Raw genomic sequence first — 23,950 nt, forward strand, 5'->3', positions numbered from 1 at the left:
GATGCTCGCAATTGCTACTTATAAAAGGACAGGCCTCATGCTGCTAGTTCCTCGTTTGCCTCAGCCTCTTTGGGTCCTGCTCCTGGCTCCTCTTCCCTCTTTTGTCTTCCCTCTTTTTCTCGCCCGGCTGCGTGCCGCAGAAGCCAAACCCAACTGACTCCCTGCCATTTTTGTCCCCTTTCAATGGTGGAAAAGCTGAGACCATCACATCACAAATTTGTCTTCCTTTTTATGTTTTTCTTAACTGCGTGGTCACTACACGCGACCCTCACGGCGGCCATCACTCTGCGACAGGCCCAAGGAAACACGCTGATATTGTTTCTGCCAGGCTCAAAGGATTACAGGGTGGCACAGACAAAAAGGCGCTCTGAAGCCGAAACAAAAAGGGCCCTCTCCAGTCAGCAGATGGACTCCTGAAGGATTGCCCCCACGATCCGAGCCATGAGGGCTTCTTCCATCTTGATGAAATCTCTCCTGAACTGAACCTTCTACTCATCTTCTCTTCAACGAACTGGCTTGCCAAATCGTCAACCCAGGAACACCTCTCTGCGTCTAGGGGCCACACTCAGACCATCTGTAAGTGCAACTTTGCAAACCAGATTGTACAACTTGGTGCATCCAATTAGGCTAAGTAATTAGGTTAACTTCTGGTCCCATGTTTTGCCTAATGTTTAAGACCGTTTCTCTCTTCTTGATTGTTTTTTAAAATCTTTGATTATTTTATCATTTTTCTAGACCCTCGCAGCACAATGAATAATGAACAATGAATTGGTTCGTCAACGGCATGTACACCTTGCTAAGTTCATTGTGAAACGGTCTTAATTAGGGATCTTTCACGACACACTAGTGTACTGTGGAACACTGGTTGGGAGTCACTGGACTCAGTGGCGGAGCTTCGTAGTGCCACCAAACATCTAAGGGAACATTTTGAAATTTAGATATCTGTGATTTTCCTGCCATTTTCACATGGTTGCAGTAGCTCCCAGCTAATGAGAAATTAACCATTTGCATTACAATGCAGTGCATCATTGGTGTACAAATTGCTGAATGAGTGAGATATTTGTTTTAAGACGAATGTGCATATGATTACCTCATCTCTGTTCTCCTCACTGAGTCCAGCTTCTTTGGCTTTTGGGCGGGTTGCAGCTAGCACTTGTTCCAGCTCATCTTTTTCAAAGAGGTTGGGTACTTCACCAGAGTTCAACATGTTGTTGACATCTTCCAAAAACCCTTCCACAACAATCTAAAAATAAATGCGGGTTAAAAGACAAACTGCTTGACATGCATAATTTCTTCCTTTATCAATGGAGTCATACCTGAGTATCTGTAAAAAGGAACACTGTATCTTTCCTTTCCACCCCAGCCATCCTGTAGAGCCTCCTCAAGTCTTCATGGAAGCTGTCGTAGTTATAGCCTCGACTCAGCTCAATCTCAAAGCACTGGTAGTCACAAATGTGGGACGCTAATCGAGTGAGCGACTGCTTGCCCGTGCCCCCCACTCCTACCAGCAGGCCGTTGCCTCGCTCCAGGCGAACCATGCGAGCGATTCTAGAAAGTGCGATTGGCAAAATCAATTCTATAACAACACTGCAGCAGTCTTTGTGGTTTAGAATGATGTTTAGAGGTGCCTGGATTTCAAGTAAGTTGGCAATCACTTTCTAGTTAGGTGCACCATAGGTGAGAGAACCATTGCACTGAAAGGCAGATTTCTTTGTCTGAATAGCAAGATAATTTCCTCGATATTTTGCACAAAAACTTAAAAATAAAGCATTTTATATGCATGATACAAAGAGAGAAACTAACAGTGGTTTTGTTTTTAAAAACCCCAAAAGAATTGTCATATCGTCCCAAATATAATATTTTAGCGTGTTGTGATATGAAACTAAACATGACACTGCACTGTAGTATTACAAATCATGTTGTTGAGTAGAATAATTTTTGAGTTGCATAGTATTTATATAATGAGAACAGAATACGACCACAAAGGTCGTTTTCAAATGTGCCAAATTACGACTAAGTGTTACATATTGTAGTTTAGGACGCATTTATAGAAGTCATTTGTGAAATGACGTTCGAGTGCAGGACCTCCGGGTTACTTTGGGGCAGGTTTCCCAGGACACGCTAGCTTAGGATTCGAACCCGGGTCATTGTGTCTGAAGACAAGAATCTATCTGATTGAGTTAACCAGGCAGTGAGTGTTTCAGTGTTGACTACATATTTTGTAACGTCAAACATACTACAACCTCAGCCTCTTCCTAACCTCAACCATTAGTGTCCCATGTAAAGATGTAACGTGTACAACTTCACTAAAAGCTTAAACTAACCCCACACTTTAGTCCCGCTGACAACAAATTTACATACACGTTAACAGTAAAAAACGGCGAAGTAGTAACAGCTCGGTTAACCCAGTAAGATAGACGCTCGTCTTCTGACCAAACGACCCGAGTTCGAGTGTCATTAACTCCACTTATGGTTCACTTGACAATTTTTTCACTATTCAACATGGCCAAGAGAGGTCGCTAAACTACAATACGTAACACTTGGTCGTATTTGGGTGCATGGTAAAACGACCAATATGGTCGTTTATTGTTGGAGGACTTGCATATAATATATAAATACTATGTAATGCTATAAAGATTTAACGGCCGTACGTGCATCCTCTGTCCAATTTCGTGCTGGAGGGTCACAACATGATGTATTTTCTACTTTTATTGGTTGCTGTAAGCATTTATAGAAGTCATTTGTGAAATGACGTTCGAGTGGAGGACCTCCGGGTTATTTTGGGGCAGGTTTCCCAGGACACGCTAGCTACAAGTTGGCTAAAAACATGTTGCACATTGTCTACTAATCATTTAGTTTCATACACTTTGATTACAATTATGTTTATCTTTGGGCTACTAAGAAATGAAAATAAAGACCATAATGAGGGTATTTTGGGAGAAATCTCAAAATCTAAATATTTAACCACCCAATCTATTGAAGGTTCTTGCAACATGCGGACCCTTAACCATATTATTTTCTTTTGCAGTCCTGTGAATACAGTATCTACAAACATTGAATCCTCAAATACAAACAAGATCAATATTAGGGAACTGTTTGTTCATGAATACCTGGAAACATGCTCAATGGCATCCTGGAAGAAGACCAGTTTGCTCTCCTTGGAGTAAGTCACGTTGTAGTCACATAAATAGTCCAGAAGAACATTTTGGATCTTATCCAGGTCTGTAAGATCTTCATACTGACGTTCTTCCTTTTCTGCACCCACCTGAAGGCATACCATGTTTAGCTGTTTTTTTTGTTTTGTTTTGTTTTTTATTTGAATACTAGGGACTTTTGGTACTGTATATGTTCATCACATCTAAAATGTTAACAAATATGTTACGCAAAACGTAATGTCCCTCAAAAATGGAGCAAGGCAAGAGGAGGTGACTCAGGCGTAGCTGATCTCCTAGTCTGTAATCCTATTTTTTTTCCTTTGTTTTTTTTTTTCATTTTTCGAATCAATTACCAAATTTGTTATTTTCATTTTTCAAATCAATTACAAAGTTTGTTCTATCTTAAACTATTTTATAATATTTAAAAAAATACACATTATGTAAAAGTTTTGTCATGGAAATTAATTTCAAAAACTGAACTAATTAAGGATTAAACCCAGAGGGGGTTTAATCCTTAATTAGTTCAGTTTTTGAAAACCAGAGTGTACCTGCATGTTTGGCGTCAGTGTGAAGAATCATACCTTAATGAAGTCCCCAAATATGATTGGCTCAGTCACAAAGTATGAGGGATCCAAGTTAATCCCAAAAAATTTGCCTGAAAAAAAAAGACATGAATCAGAGGTGGAGTATTTTGTATCAAGTATGAAAATAACGATGATCTAAATTTTGATATGTGCATGTTTTAAATTAGCATTTGGGTAGATTGGGTATATTTTGACCATTCTTACTGGCTGTCTCACAGACGATCGTGTTAAAATACTCTTTATCTTGGCCATTGATGAGTCGATCGTGGAAAACACGTTGACATTCATGGCAGAAAAGACGAAAGATCTGATTCTTATCTCTCACTTGACTTGCTTCACATTGCAGCATACCTTGAAATAAAGACAGTGAGAGAAGACTTCATATTATACAACCATGTATTCGAGGCCAGTAAGATTGCTTGGCTTCACCAAAGACTTTTAATATGAAGCTGAAACTCTTGTTGCTCTTGTATTTTATATCATCAATGTGTTTTTGTTTTGTTTTTGAACCTGAAATGTCTCAGTCATTAGCCAGTGGAAGTCATTTACTCAAACATCTTAAATACTGTAATTTGCATAAATTGACTTGGATTAAATAATTCCCATAAATTGATCTGCTGTCCGCCTTGTTTATTATTTATCTTTATAAGTAAGCATCAGTGCACTAGAGGAAGGAGAGCCAATATGCCACAGTTATGGGACTGTAATTGTTTGCTGCACCACAATGAATCTTAAGCGATGAATCAGAAATCCATTCTAATCCAACATTTAATTCTTCGGCATTCTTTTTTTTACCTCAAACATAAAACTTAAAATTTTGTTTTGAAAATATATAAGTACATATATAAATTAAAAAAAACTAATCAGAATAAAGAACAAACCTACAATGGCGTATTAGGGCCACGCATGAATGTATTTTTTTAGAGGGCGGGGGCAATATTCCAAGAAAAAAACTTGCAAATTAGCCACTTTATAAACTCGCAATTTTACACGTTTTTTTCTTGCAAAGTTTAAAAAGTGGCAAGTTTGCCACTTTAGAAAGTGACAAATTTGCGACTATATAGTGGCAGATTGGCGAGAAAAAAAGAGAGAAATTTACGAGAAATACACTTAGTGTAGCTGTAGTCTAATCATGTGAGGATCCGATGGTGGTTAATGGGACACTGTTTATAAAATGAAAAGGCAGGATGGAGACGGATTTATTCTTAAATGAAAACGTTACTCGTCATTCACCGCAGTCAGAGCGACAACACTTCCTGATCCCCTATCGAATGACTAACACTATCCAATCAGATGCTAGCATACCATAGGTAAATGCAAGTGAATGACGGAGAGCAGCAGATTCAACACATCAACTTAGATACTCGTACAAAAAAATTACCAAAATGTATGAATGTGTAAATAATAATTCTGGAAACATAAATGTACAAGTAAATTTACATTTTAACAAATTAACTGAAATGCTTGATCGTTTGGGTGTGGACCTTCGCAAAGCGAGGCGTCCTTGTCGCTGGCCAGTGGCCGTACACAACGGTTCAAAGAACGAATGCTTAACATGATATCGTTAATCTATGCTAAAACCATTACTATCTCCTTATTTGGACACCCAACCGAAAAGTATTGTCACAAACAGTCAAGTAGTATGCTACGTGTATTTCTCGTAAGTTTTTGAGTTTTTTTCTCCCAAATCTGCCACTATATAAAGTTGCAAATTTGCGAGAATTTTTTTACGTAAATTTGCGAGTTTATAAAGTGGCAAATTTGCAAGATTTTTTCTCTGAATAATTGCCCCCGCCCTCTAAAAAAATATATATTTATACGTGGCTCTAATACGCTGTCGTACAAACTTGCCTTAACTCATAACAGTTACCACAAAAAACGGGAGCTACTGTGAGTCCCCATTACAGGGGAGGGAAAGTTTCTTTACAATAATATGTTGAATGTGCCTCAACTCGTCTAAACATAGAATTCTGATTAATATTGCGTTTGTGAAATATGAGTTAAAAATCCATTCCCTTTTGTAAATCTCAGGGAGAGCCATTTTGCCCTTTACAGTCAAATGAAAATGACATCACAGTTGCTCATGGCACAGGCAAAAACCAATCACGTCTCAGATTCAGAAAACAGATGAGCTATGATTGGTTGGTACCTGAGCAACTGTGGTGTCTTTTTAAGTCAACAGCAAGTGACAAAATGGCCACCCCCTGAGATGGATAAAACCAGGTGGATTTTGCTGCTTAACTCATATTCCACAAACGCAGTAATCACAATACCATGCATGTTTAGTAGTGCTGTCAAGGTTAAAGTGTTAACTAATTAATTAATCACTAAAATTATCTTATTAAACATGTCCAGATTAATCACTCTATTAATTTTGACCGCAGATGATGCTTTAGCATTAAAGGTAGCACAGGTTGTGTTTGAGCAATAAACGTACATTAAAGTAAAGCATTCAATAAATGTTTGCGTATGACATTCAGAATATTTGCTCATGTCAAACTATCGGTTTCATTTGTTTTTCCATTTTAAATTATGCAAGTAATTAACAGATTAGAAAAAGATGATGAGTGTGTGCAGTGGATAAAAAAAAATGTTGAAGACTTCCTCATAACATTAAATGTTGAAAGAATTTACACATAACAGCAGCGCTTTAAATTTGGCAGGCAAACATTTTTGATTAAAAGGCTTTTTAATTAAGCGATTAATCAAAATTCGATGATGTGATCAATCTGATAAAAAAAAAAACATTGTTTGACAGCTCTAATGTTTGGACTAGTGGGGATGCATAGAACATTGTAAAGGGGAGGTTGACTTCCTCTTTAAACAGTTTTTTAAATGTCAAATATCATGAACATAGCACTTAAGAATAAAATATTACAGCTCCAAAATCAATTTTTTTTAATTTTGGGTAGATAAAAAAAATAATTAATTGAACACAATCTATTTCATTCATTCATTCATTCATTTTCTAAAACCAGACTTTAAACAAAATACAGTATAGATTATTTGGTACACAACAAATTTGTAGCATGTTAAATTTAAATAAATAAATAAATAAATGTTAAAGGTGCATTGTGCCGTTTAAAAAGGTAATATTAAAGCTTTTTCTACATCATGCATGCTCCACCAATGTCCAGATAAGTACGAAGAGCCCTGACTTCATAGCTGACACACAGCTGTTGTGATTTTGGTGCGGCTGTTCCACATTCTTGCTCTTGGATATAGATTATTTATTAAATGTTTTCACGTACCGCCTATAACGTGCTGACGTACCATTAGGGGTACGCGTACCTTTTGTTGGGAAACACTGGCCTAAAGCTATGGTAACATAAGCATGGTAAATAGGCTATAGTTGGCAGAATGGCTTCCAGAAACTTTGTTGCTATTTCTTTCCTTGCCCACTGGGATTAAATACTCAGAATGAGAAACAAGATTGAGACATTGTGACAATGTATGGCATTGGACAAAGGGGTATTAGGGCTGTGAATTTACCAATGTTTTTGAGAATCATTACCGCCAAGTCAAAGCACAAAACAATAGCCATGTGTTTACAGGGAACATTTATGCACGCAACTGTAAGCTAGGGTGTATTTTTTATACTCAATTCTCACCTTGGACACACTTGGAGAGGTCCCTGAGATTGAAGACATAATGAGACTTGGCTGGAGTGGGAAGCAGATCCACACTTAATCTGTTATAAATCTCCACGGCTGAATCCACTATCTGTTTTGCGCAGTCCTTCACGGGTTGGGCAAACTCTTTGAGGAAACCAGACAAAATGGCCTGCAGGAAAGTTGAGGACAAAAAACATAAGCAGGTTGAAGCACAGTATGCACTATGAGTGTGTTTGTGTACAATGATTATCTGTTTGAGGCTTTGCTCCGAGGGTGTGGGCAGACAAAGCATGCTGAAGTGGCGAATGAACCGAGGAGTCACAGGGTTGCGTCCTCCTCCTGGTGGAGCGCATGCAGCTGCAATAGTCATGTCCTGGAGAAGAAAACGAGGAAATGCCAAGGTAAGAAAGAAGGCTCTGGATTTTTTTTTATTTACTAGTACTGTAATTGATTATTAACTCATTCACTCCCAGCCATTTTCACAGAAGCAATCCCCTTCACTCACTGTTTTACTGGATTTTGACTGATTTTGCAAGGCCCATAAAATATTGTGTTCTATTGCTATAAAAACATAGAACCTACCAAAATAATTTTTTTAATCCGTTTCCGCGTTGCGACAATTAGCATTAGAATATAGCTATAAATTTCATAATTATTCACAAATCTATTTAGAATCGTGAGTAATTGCGTTTTTTTTCAACATTGCCCTGGTTGATATATTTTGCTCTGTTGCCACCTGCTGGCCGTTTGTGTAATAACTACCATTTCTTCAACCGTTCTTTGCAGTGGAGAGGCTGCATCAAAGCTTTCTGTATGCTCTAGCATAAAAAAACATAAAAACGTATAAATATGTCTTTGAGACACTTAAAACATTTAAAATAGAACACATTTATAAGTTTTGGGGCGCAAATGAGTTATGTATGGAATTCCGTAGATTATAAACATGGCGTCTTACAAGGGCAGAGTTTGAAGTTTGAAAGAGTGAAGCCTCTGTAATGATATATTTACCACTTTTTAAATGATAAAATACATTTATTGTCATATATAGAATGTGATTTAAACAGTTTTTTAATGGGCTGATTATTTACAAGCCATATTATGGCTACAGCTACAATATTTTTGATAAAGTTGTTCATATGTTATTCCACAATAGTGTACCTGTATCTCCTTCCAGAAGAAAACTTCCCTGTCATAAAATCCAGAGAAGTCTTGGAACTGACGTAGGAGTTCAATGGGGGGTTGAGAGCCGTAACTGTCCAATTTGGGCATATTCAGATCGTCTACAAACACCACTATCCTCTTATCCTTAGGCGCACCTACGCAGAATGAGAGGAAACAGGGTTAGGATGCGAGGTTAATGAAACGAGTGAAAAGAAATGTAACATTAATGTGTTGATTGAGTGAGGATACAGCAGTGAAAATGACCTAAAAAAAAGCATATCTTGCATAAGCAGACAAAATGATATTATAAGGTGGTAAAAGTGTTTTTTGTTTTAATGAGAGTGTACTGTCCTATTTACCAAGCATGTTCTTCCTCTTTTTCTCCAGCTTAGACTCAATGATTTCTTGTGTGCGGGCAGAAGAAGTCTGAGCAGAGAAGTTGATATAGACAGGAATATAGCCACTCTTTTCCTGGATACTGTTGAGAAGGCCCCGAGCAATCACTGACTGTAAAAGACACAAATTGCACATTTTTCTTTGATCGTTGCATCCTGCATCTACTATAAAGTTGAAAGAATTCTGAGAAATGGCAAAACTACAGTAGATAAGTACAATACAAAGTTGCTGTGAATCAAGCCAAATGCTCACTGGTCTAAGTACATACATTTGAGCCATTAATAAAAATATAATTAAAATAATCATCATAAACATCCAGCCTTTTGAACCTGGTCTACCACTGAAACAGTATGCAGTACTTTTTTTTGTTGTCACTACTTGCCTTCCCCACTCCTGTGGAACCAGTGAAGAGTACAGAATGGCGTACTGAGAGCAGTTTCTCCATCAGATAGCCATAGCGGACGGTGTCTGCGGTGGGAACCAACATTTCAAAGAAGGCTTGCTCGTTGTCGTATGAAAATAAAGGTATTATTTTATCCCACTGGACAAATGAATTTTTGCTGAAGTTGATGAACACATCCCACAGTGCTCCATTGGTAGGAAGCTACAAAAGACAATGGAAACGCAATCACTAAAACACATGCAAATACTTCAAAATAGTATGTATTAGATTAAATTGTTGCTTACTTATACATGCACTTAAAGAATGCATTATAACACATCATGTTCTGTTTTTGCTCAATTATTACAGTATACATTCTCACATCATCTACGGCCACAGAAATTGAGTAATATTTCAACCCATGCAGGCTTTTTGTCTGCACCGCATTCTTTTACCACAAGCAAAATTTTGTACATTAAAGGGGAAGTCAGCCCAAAAATCTTCTTCATAATAATATGTTCTGTGCAGCTCCACTCGTCTAAACACGGTTTTCTGATTAATGTTGAGTATGTAGAATGTGAGTTGAGCAGCAAAACCCACCCATTTTTATCCATCTCAGGGGGCTGCCATTTTGTCGCGTACTGCCACTTGCTGTCAACTAAAAATTACATCACAGTTACTAGGGGCTCAGGTAACGATCAATCACAGCTCACCTGTTTTTTTTAAGCTGAGCCGTGATTGGTCGTTAACTGAGACCTGAGCAACTGTGATGACATTTTCAGTTGACAGTTAGTGGCAAAATGGCCATAACAATGGTTGGATTTTCCTGCTGAACTCATATTCCACAAACGCAATATTAATCAGAATGCCGTGTTTAGACTAGTGGAGCTGCATAGAACATATTATTGTAGATTTGAGGTCCCCCTTAAAGGGACAGTATGTAGAATTAAGTGCCATCTTGTGGTGAACTAATAAAATGCAACAATCTAAGTTCAAAGCATTTTTGAAGCACCTGCACTACGGTGCCTCAGAGAGACCACATTTTGCGAGCCTAGTGAGCAAGCGAGCAGCCCGGTGAGTGAACGTACGAACAAGCGAGCAGCCCGGTAAGCAGGAGCTAGCTAGAGCAGCAAGCAAGAGTGGTTAACAAGAACTCACTGCAGCAGCTAACAAGAGCAACTAGCAAGAACTAGCTGGAGCCTGGAGCGGCTAATAGGAGAAGCTAGCAATAGATAGCGAGAGCAAAGCAGAGGGAGACAAGTGGCGGGATCCCGAATCACAGGACGCAGCAGTGACCACCACTAGATGTGGAAAGTAAGCGGCGGTCGATTATTGGGTCGCGGACTCGTCGACATGAGTGAGCATTAGGGGGCTGCCCTGAGTTGGCAGCTGTTTTGAGAAGCCTCGCCAATCAGTTTTTCCCACCAGTCACGTAAACTTGCGTTGCTTCTGCTATACTTCCTCTCAAGTTTGGCTTTGATTGACAGCTAAAGATAGAATGACAATCAGGATGGGGAGGTGATCAGAAGCGCGTCCTTTGACACACAAATCTACGTCCGGGTAAGCTAGCACGCCCGAATGACCGTCAACGTCATTTATGTAGCAAGCTGCGTCTGCCTGCTGCTGCCTTTTTGTGGATTAAAAAAAAAAAAAGTGATGCAAAGTGTTAAATTATTAACATTGTTTTTCAGTTTAAATTTATATTTTAGCCGTTTTGGCTTTAGTTATAGCTGTGGAGCTCAATGAATGGGATTGTCTATTGTATCTGTCTCACACTCCTGAGAAAATAAGGGAGTGTATGTGTCTGGTACCTGTCTCTGTCGGAAAGGGAGGCACAGGTTGATTATTGTTTTTCTCTAATCTGATTTATAGCTATGGGAACTTGCAGAAGGGAGGAGAGAGGAATTCTCTTGTATTTATACCCATGGGAACAGAGTTGTAAACAAATGTACCGTGGGCTGATGGGAGGAGACTTTTCACCCACTTTTTAATAAATAATGATGTGCCGGAGTGGACGACACACAATCTGATGGAACACGGCTTCAGTGTCGTCAGCTTTTGTCATCAGAAGCTTCTGATAATTATAATACCTTTGCAAAGGGACTTCTTCACCAGGATCTCACCATTCAGTTAATTGAACACGTAAAGAGTACAATACTTAATGTTGTCTACTCTAACAAAAGCGACGTATTGTAATGGGAGCCACCAAACGTCAAACCTCGATCCAGGCTTACAAAGTTGACATCCCTGGAATTGCTGTGAGTCCTCACGTTACAACGTTTCCAAGTGAGTGGGAAACTTTTATTTTAATCAGTCAAACCACACACACACATGCATGGACAAAATTGTCAAACAACACACACAGTAATGCGGTTAAACAGACCCACACACGCAGGCAGGCACACAAGCACAACAACAACAAGTTATGTTGCAGGATAAAAGGATGTATCACATTGCAGTACAATGTGAGTTGAAGTCTGTTTTTTATTGCCAAGCTTGTTAATGTTGATGACTGTCACCAAGTTCTAGTAAAGAATGCACTTTACACATGATCCTTTTAGTTTTCACTGAACCCATATAATATCGTTCTTGTATCATTATCAGTCTTGCAGTAGAGGCAAGTGAAATGAAATAACACAAAATAAAATTAATTAATATAATAAGTAGGTAAATATACAAGTAAATAAAAAATAATATTGATACATTAATAGCAAGAAATAGGGAAGTGAATACTTGTAAGTAAATAAGTATCAATAAAATAACAAGCAGCATGCAGACGCCATAAAACACTGAAACGATGCAGTCTCATGCTGAGTCAAAGACCAAAGAATAGAGATGTCTGACAAAAATGAGTTGTGCAATACCTTCGCACTGTTGTTGTCTTTAAATTGCTCTCTGATAAAGTTGTCAAAATCATCCCAGTGAGAACTGGGCAGGTTGCCTCCTACTGCCCATAAGTAGCAAAATATGAAGGTCTGACACAGCACATCATTGAGGCGCTTGGAATCCTGCCATGCGCCAACACACACATAATATGCTGTCAGAACGTAATGGAATGTTACAGTACAAACAGTGAAGCAATTTGACTCATCATTTTCAGTTTACAGATATCGTCTAAGTATGATGTACCATATTAAAATCTGGTCCGTCTTTGCCGAGCAGCAGTGACTCCATCAGAAAACAAAGAGTGCAGACTTTACTTATGTCCACCTGGCGAATCGCTTGGATGCAAAATTTCCATATAAACTGGAGCCCATCCTCCACATACTGCTGAAATAACTCAAGCAATATTGTCTTCACCGTGTCGGGAAGCTTGAAAGGACAGAAAGATATGAAAAAACACATGTTCTCAGTGACGTTAGAGATTCGTGCAAATTTGTAATCTGCTTTTATATTGGCTGGACAGAAACCAACTGTCCCATTGGAAAAGGGGTTAAATAACACTTCATCTTTGATTTAATCTCAAATGACCAGAAACGGAGAGTCACTGAAAAGAGTGTCTCAATATGTCTTTGTAAAGGCTAAACATGGTAATTATGGCATCTATTAACTTCTATATCTTGAGTTTGATATCAAAAGATGAATATACGACAAGAGTATTTCAGGTATTTACATCTGAATGTGATAAACAACTTAGGAGACCATCAGACTACCATTTGTTTGTACCCAGCCAGTATTGAAAACATTCAATATGTAATGTGTTTTTTTTTCTTCCCATGTATGCCTATTACATGGATAATTCAAACAATAAATAGTGCTGAATGGATACGCTCAGTTTCAGATTCTGCTTTTGCTTTTTGGGCTTTAGTTGATGGCAGAAACCTTTGAGTCTACTAGGGCTGTGGACGAATCGGTGGTGATTGAGATACTAATAAGCCATTAAAAACAAATATGAATCAGAATTTTGGGATTTGAGTGAGAATGATTAAAACATACTGTTGCATGTATGAGTGTCAAAGGAATGTTAGAATGGCAACGCCTGTGACGTACACACGTATGTTGGGGGTGCACGGTGAGGTGTGAAGTGCACTTTTCAAGAGCGATAACCGGACATTTTTGCACGCGTGTAGGAATGTTTAGCCGGCTAATGAGCATTAAATTAAACTTTTAAGCAATCAGTCAATAAAGCCCATCTAGGCAGTGTATCAACACCTTTGTCATTACTTTGCTGTTGGCCTCTGTCACCGTCTTAGCAGAGGGGAGTTTGCAAAATTGGACCAGAGAGACAAACCCTTGCCAGGTTAATTTAGCGCTAGCTGCTAGCTGGATTTAAAACTTTACCAAAAGTTGGCCAGTGTACGGTAAGGGATCCTGCATGGTAAATTAATAAAACAAAACTTTCCGTAGGTTGACTTGGCATGTTTTCAAAAAATTGAATATAAGGCACTACATTTAACATTATGATCAAATAAAAAATAAAAAAAAATTATACTATGACATTTTTGGGCAAAATTACAATTAGTAACCCATTTGAGTTGAGTTGGGATTTGCTGCTTAATCTGTAAACAAACAGCGAACACAAATTTTATTTGAGGATTTAAGGACTCTATTTTTGTGCCCAGCACAAGTCGAGTATGAGACATGCGCTAATCTGCGCAGAGGCAGGTTAGACCTTGTGTTGGTATTGTCGCAGATGCATACAGATGCATGTGCATTAGTACAGTAGCATTGATAGTAAACTAATTTGCCAATCTTCAAATATATATATATATATATTTGCTAGAAAATGTTTTAGACAAAATCCTACTTTAGATCCTAGACCACTGAGCCATGTCTGGACATAGGGCATCCATTTGAGTTCATCTGGGTCAATATAGACCATTCCACAGCGACTGACTGTGGCTGGAGATGCTACAGCTAAATCCTGGACCTGAAAAACAGAATAAGTGACATTTTGTCTCAAGTCATGCTGATGGAAGGACGAAAATATTCTAGCAGTATGTAGCATGTATGGTTCTGAAATAGCTCTCACCTCAAACACCATGTGTATGGATGGTGAAAGTTTGATACGTTCACTATTAGCCAGGCAAAGCATCTTGTTGTCATCCAGCACGGTATTCATGTTCTCAATCCAGAGAGCATCAACTGGTCCATCACAAATAACCCACTTGTGGTCATTGGTGGTGTCGTCGACTGCATCACGGACACTCAGCGCCATTAACCCATCACGCCATTCAAGGGTCAGCGAGTTAACCTAAAGCAGATTTTTTTTAGAAGAGCAAATTGAAAGTTAGTGAATGTGCCAAAGCAATCATAATATCCCCGCTGATTATTGTACCTCTCCATAGAGTTCTCCCATTGTGACAGATTTTGGGTTGAGAACATAAGTCCTCACAGGCTGAAAGAAGGGATTTTCCTCTCTGTACTCAGAGTCATAAAGGGTATCCAGTGTATCTGCCAAGATGGTATAAACGGTGGTCTTTCCACCACCAGTGGGTCCAACCAACATGACACCGTGACGCACAATCATGGTCTCATAGAGCTGGATAATCTAGTATTCAACACACAGGGGTACAAATTGTTACTCCAAGCCAGCCAAATACTATCCATCCAACATTATAAAAATAAAAATAAAAGGTCTTAGGCCAGATTATGCAAAACATGTGTTACTGTTTAATCGCTATTCATTGCCATCTGATTATCACCGTATTTATTTTCCTCCAGTTTGAAGAAGAAATTTTACTTTACAATTCCCTTAGTCATTTGTACCTTATTAACCATGGTGGCCAGAGGCTGCAGGTTGCGCTTCACTATACAATCCACAATGGTTGAGTGCAGTATACCATAGTCATGCTCGGGGATGTTCACACCAGGGAACAGGTCAGACAGGATGCCACTAGATGATTTATGATGATATACAGTTACTAAATATATACAATGCGCATTGAAAGTCTTTAATTTTTGATTTATTAACAACAACAACAAAAATAATGGTTTCTTTGTTGTGATTATGGGGTGTTGGGTGTAGAATTCTGAAGACTAGAAATTACACTAATCCGTTTTTTAAATAAAGCTGTAACATACTAAAATGTGGGAAAACTGAAACACAGGCATACTCTACATAGAAGCACCCTTTATGCATTACAGAATGTGAAATATTACTGGAACAAGAAAGAGAATGATCAAATTGACACCTCTTCATAAAACTAGCACTCTTACCCGAACAGGTCTGCATCATCTGTTAGGAATTTTGGGAGGTTGGAATCCCTCAGAGCTCGAATCAGAACCACATCCTCAATTAGGTCAGGGTTCTGTCTCTTCAGAGACCTGAAGACAGATCATCACATGATATGCACGTTCACACAGTAAGCATAAGTAGTTTCTGTAGCTTGCATAGCACTGTACTAAACTGTAGTATACTGCACTACACTACATTATTTGTAGACATGAATCCAGATTGAAGTACTACAAATGAATGAAGAAAACTACACTTCAACATTTTTCTTTAGACAAAATAATCATGCATTCATTGGGATATATTTAACAGTAGAGAATGTTAGGTCTCTTGTCAATAAAATGGACAAGATGGATCTGCACCTGGCCAAAAACTACATTCAGGAATTCTGTGTGTTAATGATCACCTAGCTTTGAGGTACTCCTCCAATGTTGTTGTATTGTAAAGCATTCTGATTGTTATATGTTGCAAAGGTTCATTATGGGAGAAGATCAATAATTTAGTCCATCACAATTGGAACGAAAGAGTCAGCGCAGACTTATAATAAAGATGCATGTATTCTACTAAAGTGAGGTAATACTTTAATATTGCGCATTGCATCTGATTCTAACAACAAGTTGGACATATAAAGGACTACAGGCAATATAGTCATTAAATTGGTGGATAATGAACATTTGGGATTGCCCGACTAAAAATGGAACCGAATGTGGGGACAAGGAAAAGGCATGCAATGAATCATGTGACATTTGCTAGAGTTTTCTTAATAAAAGCCAATAACCAACAGTGTAGGAGTATCCATTGAGCTTCTGCCTTTTAATGCAGACCAAGAACAACTGTGGTTACTGCTTTAACGGTTAAAAATCGAACAACTCTTATGTCAGTAGGTTGTGTTGTAGTACTTCTTCTAAGGACTCTTAAGCAGTAATATAGCTTTGTTCATGTAATGTAAGCAACGACGGCATATTAGGACCACATATAATTACATAATTTTCTAAAGTTATGCGAGAAAAAAACTCATAAATTTGCGACTTTATAAAGTGGCAGATTTGCGAGAAAAAAACTTACGAGAAATACATGTGGCCTACTACTCAAATGTTTGTGTCAATACTTTTCGCTCGGGTTTTCAAATAAGGAGATAGTAATTGCTTTAGCAGATCGAGCATTTAAGATAATTGTTAAAATGTATATTTACTTGTACATTTATGTTTTCAGAATTATTATTTACTTATTCATACATTTTCGGGTTTTTTTTTGTACAAGTAGCTAAGATGATGTGATCGAATCTGCTGCTCTCAGTCATTCACTTGCATTTAAAGTATGATAGCTTCTGATTGGTTAGTGTTAGTCAGCTGATAAGGGATGAGGAAGTGTTGTCGCTCTAGCTGCCGTGTATGATGAGTAAAGTTTAAAATATCAGACTATAAGCTACGCTACGTGTATTTCTCGTAAGTTTCAGATTTTTTTCTCTCGCAAATCTTCCACTTTATAAAGTCGGGGGGTTTTCTCGCAATATTGCCCCCACACGCTAAAGAATATATATTTATACGTGGCCCTAATATGCCGTCGTAGTAAGCTATATGTTAAAAAAAAAAATGCATATAATACGACCTAACATCATCTACTGTGACTTTCAAGGAAAACGAGATGGTAAATCCTGCATGTGTGATTCTCTGACCCTGCCATGACAAGTACAGATTTGACGGCTCTCATTCCAAAGTCGTAGTGGTCCTGCTGAGACAGCTGCTCAGAGCACAGCTTGTACATTTGGGTCATCTTCCTTGCTAAAGTCTTACTGCACTCAAATCCCTCAGAGTATAAAATGACCTGCATGGAGAAAGAGTAGGGTTATGGTACAAACAAAGGTATAGAGGCCTTTATGCAATAAATGGTAGAAAATGTGATGATCCACATGGTATGTTTCTGTATTTTATTGTCAATTTGTGATTAAGACAGTAAAACTGTTACCTCAGCAATAAGTGCATAGTTGGGCACCATCATAGCTACGGGCCTGAAGAGAGATTTAAGATTATCAGGTAGCTCTGATCTTCCAGCATAGCCTGGGTTCATGGTAATAAATGCTGCGCATGTCATCACTAGCTTGATCTCTCGGCCCTCAAATCGAAATTTTGTCATCTAAAAAGTAATACAGTAGGACTTCAGAACAACGAAATGCTACGCGATGCAAAAATATCTGTTGTTGTAGCATTTCAAAATGTTTGTACATACCTTAGCCGCTTTGGCATTCCGTATGGTTATGAGCTGCTGCGCAATGACTGACAACACCTCAATATCGATTCGATTGAACTCATCGAAACAGCACCAAGCACCAGACTGAGCAAGGCCACTGAAGAAACGTCCCATCATCTGATTGAGAGATAAGGTTTGTTATATTAAGAAAAATCACAATTATTTTATAGGATTATCATAAATGATATTTTAATAAATGGGTATGAATCTCATGTTGGGCCTTTATCACCTGCTTGTATTTTCTACTGGTGCTCCATTTTCCTCCCACACTATCAAAACATGTATGTGAGCTCTAAATGTTCCAAAATGTTCACTCTAAATTGGTAATAGGTGTGAAATGGTTGTTCATATGTGCTCTGATTGGCCGCCGTCTTAAACATTGTCAGCAATAATGAATGGATAGACTGGACAACTATGTATGTCCAATATAATTGTAGTCCAATATAATTGTAGTCAAATAGACGTTTAAGATGTAGTTTTTACTTTCCCAGGTGAACCAAACTAGGAAAATACTTAATCGGCATCAGCTGTAAGCGTAGTGCATAATTATATGCATAATCAACTGTGTTGAGGAAAAAGTCCAATGCTTTGCGAAAGGATTGAAAACACTGAATATTTCAAGAAATCTTAAGCGAGATCATCATACTGTTAATAGCATCTGATAAAAAGCAAGTTATTCAAACAGTTTTATGCTCTGATGAATGTTGTGCTATTTTGGTGGTCCAGATAGATGGATGTCTGGATGGTCACTATGTCCTAACAAGGCTGTAATGTCAGGTGTCATGCAAGACAATGTACCATCGAAGGCTGAACCATTTTTGAAAAATAATCTATCGGTAATTGAATCAAATGAAAATTGTATTAATTCATTATCTATCCATATCGATTATCCTAACTATTATACATCTTGGTAATATGAAAGACAGCTCATCTATCTACTTTACTTTAATCTAATTTACACTTTGACTTGCAGTCTTTTAAGGGTCACTACTTCCCAAATTCCACCAAACAAGTGTGCCGTAAATGTAATCATAAATTAAATGACAACAATAATGTAAACAAATTAAACTTTATCACTTCACCTTTGCATGTCGTGAAACAGTAATATGTAAGCATGTGGAGTAAACATTTTAAGGACTGATGTGTTTTTTTTGGGGGGGGGGGGGGGGGATAACATTTGGCAGTAAAGAGTTAAGGACTGATCTTATCGAAACTGCATGAATAAATATTTAAAATAAAGAAAAAATAATGACTGACTGAAGCAAAGGTTTTGGTTTTGTTATTCTCTAAATTGCAGCCTTTGCAGTTTTAAAATTGCATTCTACTACATTGCAATGTATATTTGAATTTGATTAATTGTCCAGCCCTAGTACCATTCCACACACACACAAAAAAAAATACAATTAATTGAAGCTTAAGCTTATGAGTATTTTTTTTATTATTATTTTAAGGGCAATGCAACACCAAATCAAGGTGGGGGGGGGGGGGGGGGGGTGCTGATAAACTGTATAAACGGGTGTCTACTACATGTGCTGATCGTGACATTTTAGTGCCTGTTTGTTGAAAGCTTAAATTTGGGGCAACAGCCGTCTGAGTGGCGCCATCTTCAGGTTAAACGCTGGGACAAACACTTACACATTTAGCTGTTTGTCCTCTCATTGGACAAGCACGTCACTTCGTGAATCTGACGTAGTTGTTTAGCCTTTCAGTGTTGTTTTCAAATATTAGTGGGGTTGGGCAAGAGTCAGGGGTCGAGTTGCACTTTAACAGGAATGAATATGTGAAGGTACTCCTGAAAATAGCAACTCTTGCATCTTCAGATAAGATACAGGCAGAATAAAATTCACTGACTTCTAATTAAAAATAGATTTTTTTTTATTTTATTCACAATTTTAATAGATGAGAGAGAGTGTCATCAATCTATAGATTGTTCTGTACAGCTTGGACTTATTTGTGGCATGGGTTAGCTAGAGCCTGTCCCAGCTGACTGATGCGAAGTACACCCCTGGACTAAAAATGTGTTTTTAAATAAATACATATTCATTTTAGTTTTTTATGATGAAATGTAATGACACAAATATTTGGCAATGAAAATACTTTTGTCATAATGGTGATTTTGTTCAAAAAAATCCAGATGATCATGTAATTGATGATCCCAAAAATTGTTAAATGCCAATCCTACTTACAGTTTACAAATACTAAAACAGTATATGCCAGACAATTTGGAAAACACTGTATATAGATGACATCAATATTTTCTGAATGGGTATTTGTCATCTGTTGCTGAATATTTGTATAGAATTGTTGTCAGGTGTACTGACCACGATTTATCCTTCGTTTGAATGTGGTAATTCTCCTAATTGACCTCCATCCCCCCCCCCCCAAAAAAAACATTTTCCTAAATGGTTTTCTTTTGTTAACAGAAGTAAATGTATGATTTATTATTAACTATACAGTACTTATTTTCACATTAAATATAAAAGTCATTTTTCTTCTCCTAAGACTTTAGAAAGACAGCAAAATGCAATTACTGTGATCACATTGCACCTTGTAATCGAGTCCATCAGAACAGTTGAAGACCACACACTGAATTGCCAAGGCTTTGGCCAAGTCCTTTGTAGTCTCAGTTTTCCCTGTTCCTGCAGGTCCAGCTGGAGCACCTCCCAAGTCCAACTGGAGGGCTCCCATTAGACACAAGTAGCAACGATCCTGCATGTTAGTAAATTAGAAGATATAAGTAAATTAACTATTTTGCTGTACGTTCTTTTTTTAAATATTAATATGCTCCCAAAGACTAATTTATGGAGTTTTTTTTTAATTTATATATATATATATGTTTTTTATGCTATAGCATACAGAAGGCTTTGATGCAGCCTCTGAACTGAAGAGAATGCACGAAGCAATTGTAGTTATTACAAAAACGGCCAGCAGGTGGCAGCAGAGTATAAGAAACCCACCAGGGCAAACTGGGAAACAAGCTGTTTGAAACAGATTTGTGAATAATGATGAAATTGAGCTATATTCAAATGCTAATTACTCCCAACGGAAACAGATAGAAATATACTTTTTTTTCCTGATGAAAGAAGAGACTTTAATCTTTCTTTTGGTAGGTTTCATGTTTGTATAGCAATAGAACACAATATTCTGTGGGCCTTGCAAAATCAGTTAAATAGATAGAAATATACTTTTTTTTTTCCTGATGAAAGAAGAGAGTCTAATCTTTTTTGGGGTAGGTTCCATGTTTTTATAGCAATAAAACACAATATTCTGTGGGCCTTGCAAAATCAGTCAAAATTCAGTAAAACAGCTGGGAGCGAAGGGGGTTGCTTCAGTGAAAATGGCTCGGAGTGAATGAGTTAAATAGTCAATTAAATTTAGTTGAGAAATTTTAACTCAAAGGCCATATTGTGTTTTATCATTTTATGTGCCCTTTCCTGTGTGCGTTGTGTATCCCATGTTACCGTTAGTGGAGTGATGACCAGCCTAGGACAGGCTCCGAGGTATTCATAGCCATAAATGTAAGTGGATAGGGCCATGCAGGCTATACAGTTGTCAATGTCAAGATCCCAGTAGTAACGTAATTGCCTCTGCCATTCAAAATTTGTCCCCTGGTCCACCTAAGAAAGATCGGCTCAAGTTAATGTTCAACCTCATACATTAAATGCTACAAAAAGCCAATGGCCATAAATGAAAGGTGAACTAAGCCAAATATAAAAAGTAAGATGCTTGGTCGTGTGTGTGCCACACAGTATTCTACCTTCTGTGCGACTAAATCGGTCACAATATCACGAGCATGCACATCAATGGTGATGAGGGCAGTGATGATATTGCGGTGTAAATTAGGTAGTTTGCCTCTGACCAAAGCTGCGAGAGAATTTAACCTCTGAAAAACAAAAGAGAACTTAATACTGGACAATTTTGTTGTCAGTTTTTAAAGTAAACAGGTAAAAGTAACTACTGCCATTTACATCAAAGTTGGTGAATTCAAATTTCTGCAAGGCAGCAAAGTGGTCATGATTTCCCTCCAAACAAGCTTCCATATCTCTGCACCACATCATCTGGGAAATGATCAGCACCACCTGATGAAAAAAACAAAAACAAAAAAAAGTTGCGAAGAAATAACAGGCAGTAAAGGATGCGAAGGATAGAGAGGGGGTGGTACGATTGTCATTGCCAAGGACACACACTGATACGATCGAGATCATTTCAGCATGCAATAAATACGGTTGTGAGAAAGTGGGCTCTGCAAATCATGATGCCCCCAAGGAAATACTGTGAAGGATATACCACAGAGGACTACAGAAATAGAAGTGAACAACAGAAAACAACTTTTCATAATTCAGATAAAAGACTAAAATGTCACATTTGATGGATTACCAATAGGACAGTATTTCGTTAGTAATGACTTGCACAACTGAAGCAAACAATGTTTGTTTGAATGTATGCTTGATCAGTGTCTGACTTTTCTAAGAAGCCCAGTAAGCCTTCTCAAGTTTGGGTATAAAAAGTGTAGTAGTGGAAAACACTATAAATAAATGAAGAGTATAAGTGTGTGAGAATGTGTGCGCGTGTATACCTGAGAAGGATACCCAGACACCACCCATTCCTCCCTGGACGTGATTTGGTAGTCAGCTATGGAGGCTTTGCTGAGCTGTTTCAGTGAGTTGAACATGGCCTCCTCCACCTTACAAAGCCAATCTTCCACATTGCCTCTTGCTTTCAGACCTTTTGTTAAACCCACCTACACTTGCGCACAAAAGTTACAACAGTGATATAAGGCAAAAACAGACTGGCAGGCTTCAACATAACCACAGCTGACCTTCTCTCCTTCAGGGGAAACCATATTCAAGATGTCTTTAGTGTAGACCTTCTCCTGTTCTCCAGGCTCCAGTTGAGGTGGACCAGTAGTTGACTGCTCAGACACCAAGGCAAACTCAAGGTGTGTAATTGCGTCAAAGCATTTTCTCAGGTGAGGTTGCACTGCCTGGGGGTTTCGTGTCTGTGCCAAAATCTTAAGCAACTCATCATTGGATAAGAAGTAGAATCTGTAAAAAAGAGAAGAAACATTGCAAAGTATGGTACATGAAATATTTCTAGCATAAATCATTAGGGCTGGGTATCGATTCTAATTTCCTCATTCGATTTGATTTCGATTCACAAGAGTTCAGTTCGATTCGATTCACTTCAACTCAATCAGATATTGATTAATTATTCTTAAATATCAAGGACATGATAAAAACTCCACAAACATTATATTCTCAATTCTAAATTTTGCGGTTAAATGGTTTAGTTTAAAGCAAACATTGTCATCAGCAAGGATGAGAAGAAAATGATTTCGTAATTTTAATTCAACAATTATAAATAATATATAAATTTAAAATATTCTGAATTGTCTTTAAGTGCAATAAGTCTGATCTTTTATAAATGTAAGAAAATACTTTAAAATTAATTTAAACAGTAAATTTCAAGAAAACAGTAAGATACAATTAATGGCCTTTAAAATTCTCTTTTCTTATAAATTTATGGGGAAAATATATTAAAATAATCGATTCATGATTTTCCGAATCAATATCAGGCTCAAAAAGAAAAATCTATTCGATATTGATTATTTGAATTTTTAAACCCAGCCCTATAAATCATATTACATTAAGCACAAATACATAGTAATATGAATTATATATATTTTCTAATTTATATCCAACCAAACTCGTGCATACCTAGGAAATATAACTCTCTTGGACTCCAGGTAATCTTCAAGACACTTCTGTATCTTGTCCAACAGAACATTATTTTCTTGAAATGTTTCCAAAAGATCTGTGTAGGATAGCGTAAACTTTGAAGGTGGACTGTACTTAAATGTGGATTTCATATTCGTATTCCCATGTGTTAACTTATGGCTACTTACCAGGCTGTGTGGCAGCTTTGAGTGCATTGGGCATCTTTTTTACCTTAGCCATGATGGCCTTCCATGACTTGTCCACTTTGAGAAACATTTTAGACTCAGCAGGAAGCTGCCTCTTAATGTCTGGGGCCAAGAAAATACTTTCTAAATACAGCCAGTTGCGTTGGCACGTAAGCCACTCATCCTGTACAGCAAGAGGAGGTAGAAATAAATGTGTGAAATTATTTATACAAAAGGGTTTTATTAATTAAACAAAACAAGGTGGTGCACAACGTGCCGACAAAAAACAACAAAAGTCCTAAATCAAAGCAAACTCAAGTGGCATAACAAGGAA

General features: G+C 37.7%; 1 protein-coding gene across 1 annotated transcript in view; it reads right to left on the reverse strand.

The window, feature by feature from the left end:
• Positions 1 to 23,950, reverse strand: part of dnah6 (dynein, axonemal, heavy chain 6) — a 67,488-nt gene that overhangs the window by 32,735 nt on the left and 10,803 nt on the right. Inside the window, exons 24-51 of the mRNA XM_086082837.1 lie at positions 23,620 to 23,800; positions 23,432 to 23,528; positions 22,534 to 22,759; positions 22,291 to 22,455; positions 21,683 to 21,793; positions 21,472 to 21,597; positions 21,176 to 21,331; positions 20,262 to 20,423; positions 17,694 to 17,831; positions 17,433 to 17,600; positions 17,143 to 17,291; positions 15,452 to 15,559; positions 15,002 to 15,128; positions 14,571 to 14,783; positions 14,265 to 14,486; positions 14,040 to 14,162; positions 12,422 to 12,604; positions 12,157 to 12,300; positions 9,293 to 9,514; positions 8,874 to 9,021; positions 8,512 to 8,669; positions 7,595 to 7,726; positions 7,351 to 7,522; positions 3,944 to 4,090; positions 3,737 to 3,810; positions 3,111 to 3,265; positions 1,317 to 1,548; positions 1,091 to 1,243 (exon numbers count right to left, since the gene is read on the reverse strand). Of these exons, the coding sequence (XP_085938963.1) occupies positions 1,091 to 1,243; positions 1,317 to 1,548; positions 3,111 to 3,265; positions 3,737 to 3,810; positions 3,944 to 4,090; positions 7,351 to 7,522; positions 7,595 to 7,726; positions 8,512 to 8,669; positions 8,874 to 9,021; positions 9,293 to 9,514; positions 12,157 to 12,300; positions 12,422 to 12,604; positions 14,040 to 14,162; positions 14,265 to 14,486; positions 14,571 to 14,783; positions 15,002 to 15,128; positions 15,452 to 15,559; positions 17,143 to 17,291; positions 17,433 to 17,600; positions 17,694 to 17,831; positions 20,262 to 20,423; positions 21,176 to 21,331; positions 21,472 to 21,597; positions 21,683 to 21,793; positions 22,291 to 22,455; positions 22,534 to 22,759; positions 23,432 to 23,528; positions 23,620 to 23,800 (4,392 nt within the window). The remainder of the gene's footprint in view (positions 1 to 1,090; positions 1,244 to 1,316; positions 1,549 to 3,110; positions 3,266 to 3,736; positions 3,811 to 3,943; positions 4,091 to 7,350; positions 7,523 to 7,594; positions 7,727 to 8,511; positions 8,670 to 8,873; positions 9,022 to 9,292; positions 9,515 to 12,156; positions 12,301 to 12,421; positions 12,605 to 14,039; positions 14,163 to 14,264; positions 14,487 to 14,570; positions 14,784 to 15,001; positions 15,129 to 15,451; positions 15,560 to 17,142; positions 17,292 to 17,432; positions 17,601 to 17,693; positions 17,832 to 20,261; positions 20,424 to 21,175; positions 21,332 to 21,471; positions 21,598 to 21,682; positions 21,794 to 22,290; positions 22,456 to 22,533; positions 22,760 to 23,431; positions 23,529 to 23,619; positions 23,801 to 23,950) is intronic.

Source organism: Leptonotus elevatus, chromosome 8, assembly GCF_054856555.1.
Source record: "Leptonotus elevatus isolate MCC_2025b chromosome 8, RoL_Lele_1.0, whole genome shotgun sequence".
In the NCBI taxonomy this organism is placed as follows: domain Eukaryota; kingdom Metazoa; phylum Chordata; class Actinopteri; order Syngnathiformes; family Syngnathidae; genus Leptonotus; species Leptonotus elevatus.